The sequence below is a fragment of the Dunckerocampus dactyliophorus genome, chromosome 20 (assembly GCF_027744805.1).
Source record: "Dunckerocampus dactyliophorus isolate RoL2022-P2 chromosome 20, RoL_Ddac_1.1, whole genome shotgun sequence".
Taxonomy (NCBI): domain Eukaryota; kingdom Metazoa; phylum Chordata; class Actinopteri; order Syngnathiformes; family Syngnathidae; genus Dunckerocampus; species Dunckerocampus dactyliophorus.
In genome coordinates this window covers 7,976,953-7,993,879 of record NC_072838.1, presented here as the reverse complement: position 1 = coordinate 7,993,879, position 16,927 = coordinate 7,976,953, and the positions used below count along the sequence as shown (strand labels likewise).

The window sequence follows — 16,927 nt, the reverse complement described above, 5'->3', positions numbered from 1 at the left end:
GGTACGCGTAACCCACTTTGGGAACGTAGGGATTAAAGGATTCCCTGGCCGGAATCTGTCTATAGCAGGGTTGTCCGAAGTGGGGCCGGGGGCCATTTGAGTTTTTTTTTTTTTTTTTTTTAGCACATTCTAAAAGATATAATTTAACAAGAAACCTAAAAAAAAAAAAAAACAACAGCAAAAATTGAAAAATCAGTAGTAATTTTACAAGAATGAAGTCAAAATATGAAGAGAAAAAAGCTGTAACCAGCACCTTCAAGTCCGAGGAATGGGTGGAGTATCGTCTCCGGGTTGGGGATGAGGACCTGCCCCAAGTGGAGGAGTGGAAGTACCTCGGGGTCTTGTTCATGAGTGAGAGAAGGGTGGAACACAAGATTGACAGGTGGATTGGTGCGGCATCTGCAGAGATGCAGACTCTGCATCGATCCGTTGTGGTGAAGAGGGAGCTGAGCCAGAAGGCAAAGCTCTCACTTTCCCGGCCGTTCTACATTTCTACCCTCACCTATGGTCACAAGCTTTGGGTAGTGACCGAAAGGACAAGATCGTGGGTACGAGCGGCCGAAATGTGTTTTCTCCGTATATATATATATATATATAAAGTGTTGATATTATGAGAAACAAAACAAAATCAAGTTATAATTTTTGGAAAATTATGTTGGGGAAAGTTCTAATATTATGCAAATAAAGTCACAATATTTCGTGAATAAAGTCAGAATATAACAAGAAGAAAATTTCTGAAGATTATTTAAGAGGAAAGTTAAAATATTTGGGGAAAAAAAACAGCAAAAATGGGAAAAAGAAGAAAGAGCAAAGTTCATACTAATACCTTTTTCCCACCTATGAGATGCAGTTTTTTTTTATTGAAATATATCACTTCTTAGCATATCTTACAAAATATCAAAGTGGCCCTCGCATCTTTCATTTTTAAGCATGTGGCCCTCGGTGGAAAAAGTTTGGACACCCCTGATCTACAGTATAGCGTCACCAACTCTAAACGAGCAACTATCCATTCTTCACAGACTGAGTGACCAACGCATGGATGCATTGTTTGGGCGCTCTAATAGCGCCAGAGCTGATACTTCAACACCTCTAGACATAAACAAACCCATTTATCACACACAATTTTCAAATTTTCCATCAAAACAAAGCAATCCACCATGTACTGTATGTCAATGTCGGCTTAAGCGGGCACTTTTTTTACCAGTAACAAGAACAGAGTGGACCAGGGCTTCATTAGTTGGTCGACTCATCAAGATGGTCAACTTAAGCAGGTACCACTGTAGCTTATTCACATCCTGTGTTAAAGTGTCGCCATTTTGTTACCAGGTAGGATGGCACAATTGGTGTTTCAGGAAAATATACCTTTAAACTTTGGCTAATTTGCTGTGTTTCAATGAGATGCTGGTGAGCTCTCTGTGTTCAGGGCCTGCTGCAGTGCATGGTAGCACACACGCAGGCCATAAAGGGAGACAGCTTGGTAGCTATTGGGCACCGATGGCTTGTGATAGCCGGGGTTGACGCCTACCAGCCGTTTGGTGTCAGCTGAGTCACCGAAACACTGGGGGAGTGGCCGTGGGGACAGATATGGCCACGTGGCATCAAACACGGTAGATGCACTGCACATTGTCGCTCCTGGCTCCTGCCAACATATTCAAGAAGTCTCATGACATAATGTTGGAAGATGGACAGCAGACAGTCCACCATACTGGATGGGACCGCACACATGGCGACACACAAACAAGGGCAGTTACATCATTGATGGTGCTTTTTGTATTACCACATGGGAGCAGGAAGCATTTGTAGTAGTGTGCAATACAAACATTCAAGATTCAAGATTCAAGAGAGTTTTATTGTCATGTGCATGGTAAAACAGCAGTTATACCATGCAATGAAAATCTTATTCTGTTCATTCTCCCAAGAAAAGAAAGAAAACAAATGAAAGAATAAGAACATAAGAAACATAAACACATAAACATATATACCAATAAATTAAGCAACAACAACAGACGAGACATTAATACAAGTAAATAATACAAATAAATAAATAAATAAAGTGCTATGAGTGTGTGCGTGTGTTGCGTGCGGCGTGTGCGAGTGCTTCGTTGAAGAGCCTGATGGCCTGTGGGTAAAAACTGTTTGCCAGCCTTGTGGTCCTGGACTTCAAACTCCTGAAGCGTCTGCCTGACGGTAGGAGTGTGAATAGTGAGTGTTGTGGATGTGTGCTGTCCTTGATGAGGTTGTGTGTTCTTCGTAGGACTCTAGATTTATAAATGTCTTGCAGTGTGGGGAGGGCTGCCCCAACAATGTTCTGTGAGGTCTTGATCACCCGCTGGAGTGCCTTCCTATCACGTGTTGTACAGTTACCGTACCAAACAGTGATGGAGGCGGTAAGGACACTTTCGATAGTGCATCTGTAGAAGCAACTCAGGATTGTGGTGGACATGCCAAATTTCCTCAGTCTTCTCAGGAAGTACAGTCTCCTTTGGGACTTCTTCAGAATTTGTTGGGTGTTGTGAGACCAGGTGAGGTCCTCGCTGATGTGTGTGCCAAGGAACTTGAAGGTTTTCACCCTCTCCACCTCAGTCTCATCAATAAACAGGGGTCTATGCGGCTCCTTTTCCCTTGTTCTTGGGTCGATGATCATCTCTTTAGTCTTATCTGTATTGAGAAGGAGATTGTTATCACGACACCAAGCTATGAGGTCCGCCACCTCTCTTCTGTATGATGTTTCAACACCACCAGTGATCAGTCCGATGACTGTAGTGTCATCTGCAAATTTAATGATGCTGGTGTTGTTCTGGGAGGCCACGCAATCGTAGGTGAAGAGCGTGTAGAGGAGTGGACTCAGCACACACCCCTGTGGGGTCCCAGTGCTCACAATTCTTGAGCTGGATGTGCGGTTGTGGACTCTGACTGACTGGGGTCTGCCTGTGAGAAAGTTAAACACCCAGTTACAGAGGGAGGGAGACAGGCCAAGTGTGAGGAGCTTATCTGTGAGTTTGTGGGGGCTGACTGTATTGAATGCAGAGCTATAGTCTATAAATAGCATTCTGACGTATGTGTCCTGGCCCTGTAGGTGAGAAAGGGCTGTGTGGATGGCAGTGTTGACTGCATCATCCGTGGACCGGTTCTGGCGATATGCAAACTGTAGAGGGTCCACGGTTGCCGCCGGGATGCTCTTTTTGATGTGGGTCATGACTAATCTTTCAAAGCACTTCATAACAATAGGAGTGAGTGCTATAGGGCGATAGTCATTCAAGCAGGTCACGTTGCTCTTCTTGGGTACGGGCACTATGGTGGTGGACTTAAAGCAGGTCGGTACAGATGCTTGTGCAAGCGACAGGTTAAATATGTCAGCAAGCACATCAGCTAGCTCTGATGAGCAAACCCGAAGTGCACGTCCTGAGATGTTGTCTGGCCCTGCTGCTTTTCGTGGGTTTGTTTTGTTTAGAACCCTGCGCACATCAGCTGATGTCACCATGAGAGGTGAGTCCTGTGTGCTCCCCAGGTTCAGTCACCCTCTCTGCTCATCAGGAGTTTGGGTATCAAAGCGGGCATAGAACTCATTCAACTCATCAGGAAGTGTGGTTTGGCTGGACGTGGCTACGCTACTCTGCTGTCGATAGTCTGTGATGTGCTGGAGCCCCGCCCACATGCGCCGAGGGTCTGAGGTGGAATAGTAGCCCTCCAGCTTCTGTCTGTACTGCCTCTTGGCCTCCCGTATGGACCTCCTCAGGTCATATCTGGCCTTTTTGTAGTCATCAGCGGTGCCCATGACAAATGCAGTCGAACGAGCACGTAGCTTAGCCCTTACATCACAGTTCATCCACTGTTTTTGGTTAGGGTATTTTCTGTAATACTTGGTGGTGGTAACAGTCTCTATGCATGTGCTAATGTAGCCAGTAACAGCAGAAGCATATTCATCCAAATCAACAGTACAATCTTCCCTCCCCGCTGCAGTTTTAAACACATCCCAGTTTGTGCAGCCAAAGCAGTCCTGAAGTACTTGATCAGTTTCTTCATTCCATACTTTAACTGCTGTACGTACAGGGGGAGCTTTTTTAAGAGTTGTCTGTATGTTGGATAAAGGAATATAGAGATGTGGTCAGCCTTTCCAAAGTGGGGTCTTGGAACAGCCTTCAAAGCACCTTTCATGTTGCAGTAGACTTGGTCCAGGATGTTATTTTCCCTTGTGGGAAAGCTCACATGCTGGTAATATTTGGGGAGGACAGTCCTGAGGTTACAGTGGTTGAAATCGCCAGATATAATAAATACAGCGTCTGGGTGTTTGGTCTCGTGTTTATCAATGATGTCATGCAGGAGGCCTAGTGCATTAGCAGTGTTAGCTCGTGGTGGGATGTAAACAGCAGTTAAATACACAGCGCTAAACTCACGAGGCAAATAAAAAGGTCTGCATTTCACCATCAGCAGCTCAACATGCATGTAGGCACACATATACAGTATATTACCAAAAGCTTAGAGGGGAACTATTACTGTATGTGTGTCCTCTTTTCTGACCTATAAATGTTACAATATTGTATTCTCGTGTTAAACGATGCCAACGCGTCAGATAATGAGGTTTGCGTATTTGGAAGTGAGCCCTGGGAGCAGTTTTGGACGGCTCTGCATGCTGTGTTTTACTGTTTTTTTTTTTTTTACCCCTAGTACGTTCTTACGCACAAGCTATGAAGCTAAGCTCCGCATAGACTATGCTTTTGACACACACACACACACACACTCACATAGCACCACCAAACAGACACGTTATCAGCATAGTAAGAACCAGGTTGAGCCAGATGCAGTATTCTCTCTCGCACAAGCTTAACTTTCACTTTCAAACAAACGTAACTTTCACTTTCTAGACGATAACCAAATATTTTGCCATTATCTTTAACACAATTAGTAAACCTTTCCACTTGTGAGAACATGAATTACTTCTCCTAGCTACAAGAACCAGGAAGAAAGGCTAAAGAGAAGAAATAACCTTTACAGTGACTAATCATGGCATTATCCCAATGCTCAGAGCAGGCAGATGTTTTCTGCTGAGCCAGCAGTATTGCCATAAAAAAGTGGCGTATGAAGGAAGCAGACACAGGGGGAGAGTAGGTGGATTAAGTTAAGACAGGAGGTCGCTTGCGTTAAAGGCAGAGAGAGAGTGTCGGCCTGTTTGCTGACCTGCTGTGACCAGATGACATGCTCACTGTCCCACAGCAGGAGTGGGAGTGGGGTGGATAGTATGACGGCTGTGACTGCCACCTGCTGTGGACCATGCGACTGGTTGAAAGCACTCACCGAGTTAGTGCGTGACCATCTCATGCTAACAATATTACATTTCTACAATACAATTATTCAACATTTACAGCCAAAGTTTATAGTTTTACTAGAGGAGAGATTTTCCATTCCAATCCAAAACTGGAAATTTCTCAAATCAAATTCCATAGTTTTCCATACTTGCGTGAGATTCCTGGGTTTATCATAGAACTGACACCTTTGGGTTTTGTTTGTTTCCCAAAATATTCCGACTTTTAAAAAAATGAAGTATTTAGTTTCAACTCTGTGCTACTAAAATGACATTTTTCCTCATAATATGAGTTTATTCTAGAAAAATTGCGCCTTTTTTTCGTTAGAATACAGCATTTTCTCTTAATATATTGACTTTATTCTCATAAAATGGCAGCTGTTTGTTTCGTATCTGATGGTTTTTGGGGGTTTTTTCAACTATTTCAGCTTTGTTATGGTACATTTTCTTGTAATTGTAATTATGGCTTATATTATTCCCATAATATTTTGACTTTATTCTCGTAAAACTTTCTCATTAGATTCCAACTTTTTTCTCTTAATATTCTGACGTATATCTTATAAAATTACCTCTATTTTTATATTTTTTTTACGTTTTTGTGTTAAATTATGTTTTTAGAATGTGCCGCGGACCAATTAAAAAACAGCCGCGGCCTGGCAAACGGCCCCCGGGCCACACTTTGGGCCAATTTAAACAGGCTCCACTGCAGCATACGGACTACTTCATGTAAACTTGGCATTTATACTTCACTTGCACTTCACTTCATGCAATAAAATGAAGCTTCAGGAGCAGCACACACCGTAGTGAAGTATGTAGTGAAGCATCGACACCCACATGGTCAGACACTCCTGCTGAAAGAAGACTACAGCCTATTATGCCTTCCCTCAGTGTGAGCTTCACCGCATTCATACTCACACTTCGACAAGAATATGGCCACAGTGGGACACATTTCTCTTTTGAATGTGTTCTGAATGGTTGGATCTCAACAAGCCAGCAATGCGCTCACGCCTCGACTCGAAGCAATCCTGCTGCAGATGGATCACACAGGTAGACTTGGAGTTCTCCACAGCACCTCTGATGATTACTTTTTTCACACGAAAATATTTTAACGGACAATTTTCCACAGGGCAAATTCCATTCCCCAGTCATAAGCACCACAGCGCAGTTTTAAAACAGCTACATTGTTCTTCTTGTTCTCGTCTTTGGGGGGCGTTAGCGCAAATTAGGCTTTTCGCACATGAATCACGGGCGCCCAAAAGGATTTCAGTTTTCAATAAACTTCCAAAAAAACACTCACTTATACGCGTATTCCCCCGGGTGGCATGTTTTTCCGTCTGCGATTGATGCCGATTTTCCTTCCGTTTGGCTTGCGCTTATGCATTCACCCGTATTAGAAACTTCTGGTGCAACAAATTACCTTCAGAAGTCACACAGTTAGTAAAATGAAGTAAAATGTCTAAACTTTGGAGGTTGATTCGACTATCAAGCTCACCATTGAATCACATGAAAATGTCAAGTGATCAAGATTGCACCATTCTGACTACATGGGGGGTGCCCACGGCTGCTGCTGATCATACATTTTTTACAAAGAATGTCTATCTTTTTTGTTATAGCCTATTTTGACACAAAAGCAGCCTCATTTGTGCTCATAAATGAAATAAAGAATTGAAAATGACGTGTGTGTCAGAAGACCTATACTTATGCAAGACGGCGGCGCACACACAGAGCGCCTCGTTCAGATTTGCAGTTTTGTGGTTATTATTTTGCTTTGTTCAGACAACAACATCTTATACCCGTCAAAAGCTTTGGACCTTGATTTTTGCAGCGCCAACGCTTTCATTACCAATCTTCGACTCATTCCTAAGATCTCCAGAGTACCAGAGTCTACACACACAAGCCAGCCAGGTGGAAGTGCTCACAGAGGAATACTAGCTAAGCTCAAGCTAACACAGCAAAAGCTCTTCCTATCGAGCATTTTCATAGCTAATGTGAATAAAATGTTTAAAAGTTACGATTCCACATCACCCACAGTAAAATACTTTAGGACTTCAAGGTCTCTATTTTCACCGAAACATGGCTTAACAGCAACATTCCACAATTAGTCGACTATGGACAAAATCTAATAAATACGACTGATACGATCCTTAGTTGAAGACAGCCCTGGTATAAACACAACCCAAGACCCACAACCCAAGTTGTTGAGAAGTCCAAGCCAGGGTGGTGTTATAAAAAAAATAAAAATCCAGACCTCCATCACCATGCACCGTCAAATCCATCATGCTCAAACAGAAAGAACAAGGTACCACAACAAACCTGCCAAGAAAGGGCTGCCCACCCAAACTGGGTAATTAATCAGAGAGGCAGCACGGAGACCAAAGGTAACCCTGAATGAGTTCCAGGTGGATCTGTGCATAGACTTTCTGAAAGAGTGACCAGAAAAAAGCCATTACTTTGGATTAAAACAAAGAAGGCACACCAAAATTGGCCTACATTTTCAGGGATTGGACAAAATTGTGAGATTGTGCATAATTTATAGGGATTGGTTGAACTGACAATATCATAACATCGCCAAATTCTGGCAGGTTTGATTATAGAAATAAATGCAGAGTACTCTGAATACCTCGGTTAGCGTACGCCCTGCTTAGCATGTTTTCCGGTTAACGTAAAAAACAATTCATGCCAAACTTTAGCCTCCGTTTAGTTATATTTTCCGGTTAGCGTACAATGTGGCGCGCGTCTTTTTGCGTTATTAATACACTGCGTGAGTGCAACTATGCTCTTAATGTATTTTTAAATCACAAAATGTCCTTGTTAGCAGTCTGTTAGCATGCTGATACATGGAAAGAGGAACCGGAAGTCAGCTCTGTCGCCCGTCTATGACGTCATCAGAGGCTGTCTCTTGTCATTGTATTTTACAATTGTATTTACATTTGTAAATGCATATAAATGATGAATGAAAGGGACTTACCAATTCACTATTGAATTTATTTTGTTAATAAACTGCCCCAATAAATTCCTATTAAATGCACTTTGGACATGTCATTATGTGTAATAATGTTTAAAAATATGGTCCAGTTGAAAATATTGCTTGGTTTGACTTAAATAGAAGTGGGTTCTGACTTGATGACCACTGGAAAATGTGGGTCCCAGGTTGAGACCATTTAAGAACCCCTGACTTAACGGCATGTTTTTCATTGCCAAAACATGTTTTTCTACAATGCAACAGTTTTTTCCAGCGCCTTGGCTCCATATCTAAGATGGTAAACACTTTCTGTGATGGAATGAGGATATTAAGGAATCAAACGTGCTGCTATTAACGATTCCTGCTCTCATTTAATGAATGAACTAAGAGCAGGGGAGAACAAAGTGCACTGGATGTGCTTTAGGGGGACACAAAAGCCCCGGGCAAAGCCTCTGGCAGAAGGGTTTAAAACCTTTATGGAACAAAACAAGAACACTTATGCCACTTGGATCAATGCTCAAGCTCAAGCTGGGAATACCTTACCATTGATGTCTTTCTTTCTTCTCCATTACCGGGGCTATTCTAGTATTAATACTCTTCTTGTAGTTGTAGTATACCAGTATTAGGGTGCTAAGGCTCTATACTGATTCATTTAATTAAAACAAGAATACTAAATCCCTTTATACAGTTTATATACAGCCATAACACAGTATATGTTTGTACTTGTTTACTACTAAATACCTTTTGGACTCAAGGATTTCTTACTCTCCCACTGGAATGGCTTTTTTTTTTTAACCACAGTTTGATCAGTGATGAAAAAAGACAAAGCAATTAAATTGTATTCACACCTCAGGAGGGTGTTATTCAGTCATTCTCAGCTCATTTTCAACACACTGGAAAGGACGCTTTTGGTCAGTTGAAGAAAAAGAAAAATGAAGATAAGTCATAATATCATGAAAAGAAAGCTTATTTAAGAAGAAAGTTGAATTATTTGGAAAAAAAACAGCAAAAATGGGGGGAAAAAGAGCAAAGACCAAAGTTCATACTAATAATATGCTTTTTCACCTACCTGTATATCACAAAGCTCAGATGCATTTTTTTCTTGAAATAAAATCAAATATCAAAGTGGCCATGATATCCTATAATTTTCAGTATGTGGCCCTTGGTAGAAAAAGTTTGGGCACCCCTGCATTAAACCGTGATATAGATCATTTAAAGAGGAACAGTGGACATCAAGTCATGAGTAAGACACTAGGATAAGCATGACCGAGATACTCACTTTGACTACTGCTCAGGACAGGAACCACAGTGTACAACAACAGAGATGAACACTACACTGCAAACTTAATAGCAACAGATAAGCTGACACACACAGAGCAATTACTAATATTTAATGATAAACAACTTCCATAACAACTACAACTTACAAAGCAGTGCCGCAAAGCATGCTAGGAAGCAGGAAGTAGTCCCAGCGACGCTACAGCACACTAAACATGAAACCGGTCATAAATGGATTTTATAGAGCACGTTGAGTAAGTGCAAAACAAAAGCATCGGTCTTTAGTAGTTTTATATGGACTGCCACCACTCGCCAAGTTCTTTCACATCAATCTCATCCAACCATGCCCTTATGGGTCGTGCTTTCTGCACTGGGGATAGAAAAGGGCCATCTCCAAACTACTGACACACATTCGGAGGCTTAAATTTAAGATTTCTGTGACTTGAGCGATGAATCAATCTGTGATGCATGTCCGGTCTAATGGTAACAACTGCCACTAGCAAGGTTCTCGATGGTAAAATAATTGCTTCTCACATTTCTGTAAGAACTGGAAAGAAATCTCTGTACGAATGTGCCCTGTGACCGACAGGCGAACAGCCCAGGATGTTGCCTGTGAATCGATCGCAACTGGTTGTTTTAAAAGACTTTTCACCTCTTATCCGAGCAGGCTTCATCAGTTCATGCTCAAAGGCTAGGTGGGGCACACACCAGTCGGACTAGATAGGACAACTCTTGTCTAGGTCATGCTCAAAGACTAGGTAGGACACACACCAGTCGGACTAGATAGGACAACTCTTGTCTAGTTCATGCTCAAAGACTAGGTAGGACACACACCAGTCGGACTAGATAGGACAACTCTTGTCTAGGTCATGCTCAAAGACTAGGTAGGACACACACCAGTCAGGCTAGATAGGACAACTCTTGTCTAGGTCATGCTCAAAGACTAGGGAGGACACACACCAGTCGGACTAGATAGGACAACTCTTGTCTAGTTCATGCTCAAAGACTAGGTAGGACACACACCAGTCGGACTAGATAGGACAACTCTTGTCTAGGTCATGCTCAAAGACTAGGTAGGACACACACCAGTCAGGCTAGATAGGACAACTCTTGTCTAGGTCATGCTCAAAGACTAGGTAGGACACACACCAGTCGGACTAGATAGGACAACTCTTGTCTAGTTCCTGCTCAAAGACTAGGTAGGACACACACCAGTCGGACTAGATAGGACAACTCTTGTCTAGGTCATGCTCAAAGACTAGGTAGGACACACACCAGTCAGGCTAGATAGGACAACTCTTGTCTAGGTCATGCTCAAAGACTAGGTAGGACACACACCAGTCAGGCTAGATAGGACAGCTCTAGTCTGAGAGCCTGGTGCAAGATCCCCTCTATTTATTCTCTAAAGGAGGAGGCAGGCCCAGATGGGAAAGGTTGGCTCTTTAATGGTGTCAAAGGACGATCTTTAGGATACAATGGAGTGGGGCCTCTGCCCGCCAACGATGGTCGTTTGGGTTGTATCACCTTCGTTAGCATCCCATCCAGATATAATGATGGTCATGGACCCATCTGAAACCAAGGTGGCTATGCCTGGTTTATTTCTTACAGGCTAAATGACTGAGTGTTTTAGGAAGGGACGGCATTGTATGTGGGAGAAAGGGGTGTCATAGACAGAGATTGCCTACCGTCCAGCGGTAGCGGGAACAGGCAACAACTTTGGACGCGTTGATGGAAACCTCAAGAAAACCATAGTTTGCTGAAGTAGCTAGTCATGGGAAGTTATGGTGTAAATGATGGAGTACTTACTGTAGGTTGCATAACATATTGTTGATGAGGCATCCATGATGTACTCTGGACCTGGTAGAAAAAGACAAAAAAATGGTACGATCACGAAACAATTCCTCCTAAGCAATGCCATTGACAGATATTGGATTTGGAACGTCAAAAGGGCTGAATTTCGCTTAAATGACTCAAAAAAAGTACCTCAGGATTTTGAAATAAGTCATAGTTTAGGTTGTCTCAGGGTACAAACAGTTTGGACCCAATAAATCCGAGGTGACTTACCTTTCAAAGCAAAATGCATCGTCACTAACATCGTGAAGACACTGATAGTCACAATGACTTGGAGGAATAGAGGAGCAAATTGAGCTTTTAGATTTACTGGAGAGAAGAATTTGACAGCTTGTAGCAGACAAACGCACAGGCTGGCCACTGATCCCGCTAAAATGATTTGATTAAACAAAGACAAACACGGAATAATCTGCGCTAAGCACAATAAATCCCCTGAGCCAACCCAAACTCATGAATTGGATGCATACCTAAACAAGCATGATGCACTATGAAATTAAGCCAAATCTATTTGCTTATGCAGGCAATGTTTGCGTTTCTCCAGCTGAACCAAAGACACACAATGAAAGAGTTCATCCTAACATTGCATTCTAATGAAAGTAATACTTCACGAGCATCAGAGGATTACATACAGGCAACTTGGTTGCATCAATATTAGAGAAATATAATCGACATAACTAAAATATACACACCCCAGACTTTAAAATATAAATCCTACAAATAATAAATACAACAAAAAAAAAGTTAGGGGAAAAGTGCAATTAACCAATAGTTATCTTTGTGAGTAGCACTGTTTCTTGTGCATGTCTAGAAATGCATTAAATTCATGGTTAATCATTGGTAAAATTCATGCTAGCCATTTTTCTTATGACTAAAAAAATGTACGAATCTAAAGAGTGTAGTCGTCCAGCTCCTCCCAGTGTATCCCGAGGCGTTCCCAGGCCAGTTGAGTGACATAGTCTCTTCAACGTGTCCTGGGTCTTCCTCAAGGCCTTCTACCGGTCAGATGTGCCGAGCCACCTCATCTGGCTCCTTTCAATGTGGAAGAGCAGCGGTTCTAGTCCGAGTCCACTCCCAGAAAACTCATTTCAGTCATGTCTAGACTTACGACAAAGTGGAATTACTTCTGCGAGTCATTGTGGCGTATAATACTCGACGGGGTGAGTCATGTGATTCAGATAGTATTTTGGCTTTTTGGCAACGTTCACTTCTGGTCACATGATGGCTACGGGGTGGCGAAGGGGCGATGACATCATTGTTTGCAGAAAGTAGTGGTTTGCTTGCCTACACGGAAACAACACAGCAACTTCGCAAGATTTTGCCACTCTGGAAGCTGTATAAAAAAAATACCGTTTCAGGGCACCGAGAGCTGCGTTTCCATGTGGATGAAAGGCTGAAACGATAAAATACTTTGCTGTTTTGACCTGACAACATTCCTGTGTGGACAGCCCCTTATACTCCTGTGCAACTTATAGCCCCAAAAATACTGTATGCCTTTCTCTTTTTGATCATCATTTGTATCATATGATTTCATTTTTACTTGTAACCTTGAAAGGAACCTCATTTGATTAGACGGGTCTAGGTTTGTGCAACCAGCATCCTCTCCTGACAGAAGACCAGTTTCAGTGGCAAATTACTATCACTGCCCTGCTTCACTGATAAAATTAGCAGATCATTCCACCCCCACGCCATGCGACTTTCAACACAACAGAGGGGGAGCGGTAAAAACACACACAGGACTGGACTTATTAACTTATTATGTATTATTATTATGTATTATTGAAATTGAAGTGATCTGTTGTGTATTTATTTGTTTATTCTTATTCTGTTTTGCTATTTTTCTTAACTCTCCTATTTTGCTTTGTTTGTTTTATTTTCGCACTTTTGCAGAGCTGTTGGAAAGGTGAATTTCTCTTAGAGATAAATAAAGTATCGATCCATCTGTCAGAAAAACATATTCGTAGAAAGTTTGTTCCCACAATGCGAAAGCACTTAGCTCCTAATGTGTTATGTCTACGAGATTTGAATGGAACAGTCATGACTTAAATTTTGACCACGGGAAATTCCAGTATGACTACAATCAATCAAATGTTCCCAAGCGCAAACTTCCAAGACCTTGAAGTCTTTGAATAATAACACTTGTAAAAATGTCCAGAACCTGTGTTGGTACAACTTGGTTATTTTAGGGTTATGTATGGTTTATTGTGAGTGAAAGGTGTCACGTTCCCACCCAGCTTTCTACAACTTGGCTGATGTTATTGTTGGAAACGATGAAGTTGATTAACAAGTCAACTATCAAGTGTTCTAGCTGATGAGCCGTGTATTTGGACCAGTGATGTGAACCAGGCTAGGGCTCGTTAGCCGCACAGAGGTCTTGGTTATGAACTGCTTTGGGCCGGCTCATGTCGTGTTTGACAATCAAAGCTGTTTTTCCAAGAAACAGAGCCAATCATCATTTGAGCTCACAGTTGCCCCGCTTAGAAGAGTTCCAGAACCGTCCTGTTGGCTTGGGTTGATTATTCAGCCACAGAAGAACAAGACTGGCTTATATGAGCGTTTGTTTTCCTTAAAGTTGACTTTACAGAGGCAACCATCATAGAACCATCACACACAGAAAAGTAGAGATGTAATTTTTCAGATAAATCAATTTGGGAAACTTTCCGATGGCGATTCAGACGCCACTGGCCCACTTTTCCCTCTCCACTGCACATTCTGGGTATGTTGTAATCAGGCAAGTCGCAAAGATGGGCGCAGTAACCTTCAGCAACGCAATCCTGCCGCCGCAACCCCAACTCTCCCTTCTCTGCATCTGTCGTTCCCATTGTTCCACCTATCTTTCACGCCCTCTCTCCGCTGCATTCATCCTTGCTTGTCTCTGAATACCAAGCAGCACTAATGTTAAGCGATAGCGTCTTGCGCAAAGAGGGCAGAGTGGGAACTCCGCTTCATGTTTAGATTCTGTGATGGCTGCTGTGTGAAATGTGGGCTGACAGAAAACTGTTAACACCCCTGCCATCACACACAAGCAATTTTCACGTTCCTGTTTGGTCTGTTTCATTAAAAGCTGTGAAGAATACGGAACTTCACTCGGAAAGTGTTAAAATAAATAAATCCATCATTCCATAAAGCTCAGGTTTGCAAAAACTAGTTTTTCCCTTCATGGGTGATTTTCTTTTTTGTGTGGCTTGTTTTCAGACGCCTGTTGTGCTTGGAGCCGATCATCGTGCACAGCTGGAGCGGCCGAGAAAATGATCAGAGAAAGCAAAGATAACCTCATGCTGTTTTGCAGCCTGTCCCCTTCTCCTCTGCTATCTCCATATACAAATAAAAACCCTGCAATTTCACAAACACGAGCGGCAAAGAACACAGCCATTTCCCATAATGCAGTGTATTACGGCCCACCTGATATGTGGAAACGGGGGAAGCAGCGATGAAGGGCGTGATGGAGGTCTGTGCGATCATGCGGTTGGTGGCGATGCTGTAAGGCGAGGAGTAGAACCTGAGAAGGGTGAAAGAGGGAGGTCAAGAGGAATGGATAACAGAGGGAAGACACAGTGCTTGACTACTTGCCTCGGTTTGAGGCAAAATATATAATAAAGGAAATTGCAAAAACAAGACAAGACATGGTAACGGACTATCGAAAATGGAGACAGTCGGTATCACCGTATCGGCATGGTAGTAAGTAGTTTTGAAGGGAGCAATTAATCAGAACTCGCAGCAAGATCACTTCCAAACCAATGTGAATACCAGGGGAGTCCAAAGTGCAGCACAGGGGCCATTTGCAACCCGCGGCTGTTGTTTTATTGGCCCGTGGCACATTCTAAAAATCTAATTCACAAGAAAACTAAAAAAAAAAAAAAAAACAGCAAAAATGACAATAAAAAAACACAAATAAAGTCAAAATATTAAAAGAAGAGTCATTTTTTAAACGAGAAAAAAGGCGTAATTTTCCGATAATTATTTCATAATATTATGAGGAAAATTAATGTTTTAGTAGCATAGAGTTGAAATATTAAATAAAAAAATACATTTTGTCATTTAGTCATTTATGGGAGTCATTTTTATTATGGGGAAAAAAAACGAAACAAAATAAAGTTGTAATTTTTGGAAAAATTAGTTTTGGGAAAATGGGTTCATTCAAAATATTTTGGCAATAAAGTCATAATATTAGTTGCTAAGGTTACTTCAGTAGAAAGTTGAAAAATTTGTAAAAAAAACCCCAAAAAAACAACAAAAACCCAGCAAAAATACGAAAAAAATTAGCTAAGACCGAAATTCACACTCATCATTCACTTTTTCACCAAAATTCCTCCACAGCGCTGGAACAGACTCATGGCAAGTTATCGCAAACGCTTGATTGCAGTTGTTGCTGCTAAGGGAGGCCCAACCAGTTATTAGCTTTAGGGGGGGGCAATCACTTTTCCACACAGGGACATGTAGGTTTGGATTTTTTTTTCTCCATTTCATAATAAAACGTTTCTTTTAAAAACTGCATTTTCTGTTCAGTGGTGTTGTCATTGACTAATATTTACATTTGTTGACCTGAAACATGTAAGTGATCAGGAAGGGGGGGGCAAACACTATGTATGTTTTTGCACATGAAACCATTTGCCGCCGAAATGCTGCGTTTCATCACATCAAACTGTGTGTTGCCATTGTGTGAAGACATTTTTTTTCTCTCCCTAGACTCCAGCATTCGGCCGACATGGCGCCATGCTGGCTGTCGGGATTAAGCAGCAGAGTCGTGCGCTGAGCTTGAAGAAAACTCCATGCATTTAAAAGAGGCAAGGTGTGACTTTAGCTTTGGAGAAGCGAGGTGGTCTGATATGCTGCTTTATCTCATTCCCGAGGGTCTGAGGCTTTGTGATCCTGCAGTCCAACAGTCTCGAGTCACCTGAACTGCAGACTACAGGATATGTAAAAAAGAAAGACTTGGTTTAGCTTCTATTGGCGCCCGCTATGCTCTCTCTTAAATCCACAACCAATCAATAGTAAAGTGTAAAATGTAATTGACTTTTATCACTGTAGTAAATACAAATTGACATTGGTAAATGGGAATCTGAAAAGATAAGGGGAGGTTAATTGGCATATGGTACATAACTGCTTATATTGTTATCTGGCATGTGTAAAGACCCTCTTCATATTAGTGTTGTGTCAGCAAGGCAACGAGAGAGACAATTATTTCTATTAAAAGCCAAGACAGTACATCAGTGTCTTTTAAACGCTTTCTAAAGGCAGAATTACAACATAGTGTTGCTATACAGCAGCAAGCCATTCAAATGTAATTTCACTCACCAATTATCTTTGTGAACGAGTCAGGGCTTTTGAACGGCTCTTTTTCAGAGAACGATGATCATTCTTACATATTATCAGGGCTGTCTTCAACTAAGGATTTTCATAGTTGAATCTCATTTGTTAGATTTTATCCACAAATAGTCGAATATTGTGTTATTAGTTTTTTTTAAGAGCATGGCTAATGGCGAGCGGGCTAACCTTAACAAATTTAACAAATAACCTTTTCCACCTTAGAGAAAAAGGCC

The 16,927-nt window shown here is 41.8% G+C and overlaps 1 protein-coding gene across 1 annotated transcript in view; it reads right to left on the bottom strand.

The window, feature by feature from the left end:
• Positions 1 to 16,927, bottom strand: part of rbms3 (RNA binding motif, single stranded interacting protein) — a 277,321-nt gene that overhangs the window by 32,417 nt on the left and 227,977 nt on the right. The window contains exons 9-10 of the mRNA XM_054763521.1: positions 14,790 to 14,886; positions 11,346 to 11,396 (exon numbers count right to left, since the gene is read on the bottom strand). Coding sequence (XP_054619496.1) covers positions 11,346 to 11,396; positions 14,790 to 14,886 — 148 coding nt within the window. The remainder of the gene's footprint in view (positions 1 to 11,345; positions 11,397 to 14,789; positions 14,887 to 16,927) is intronic.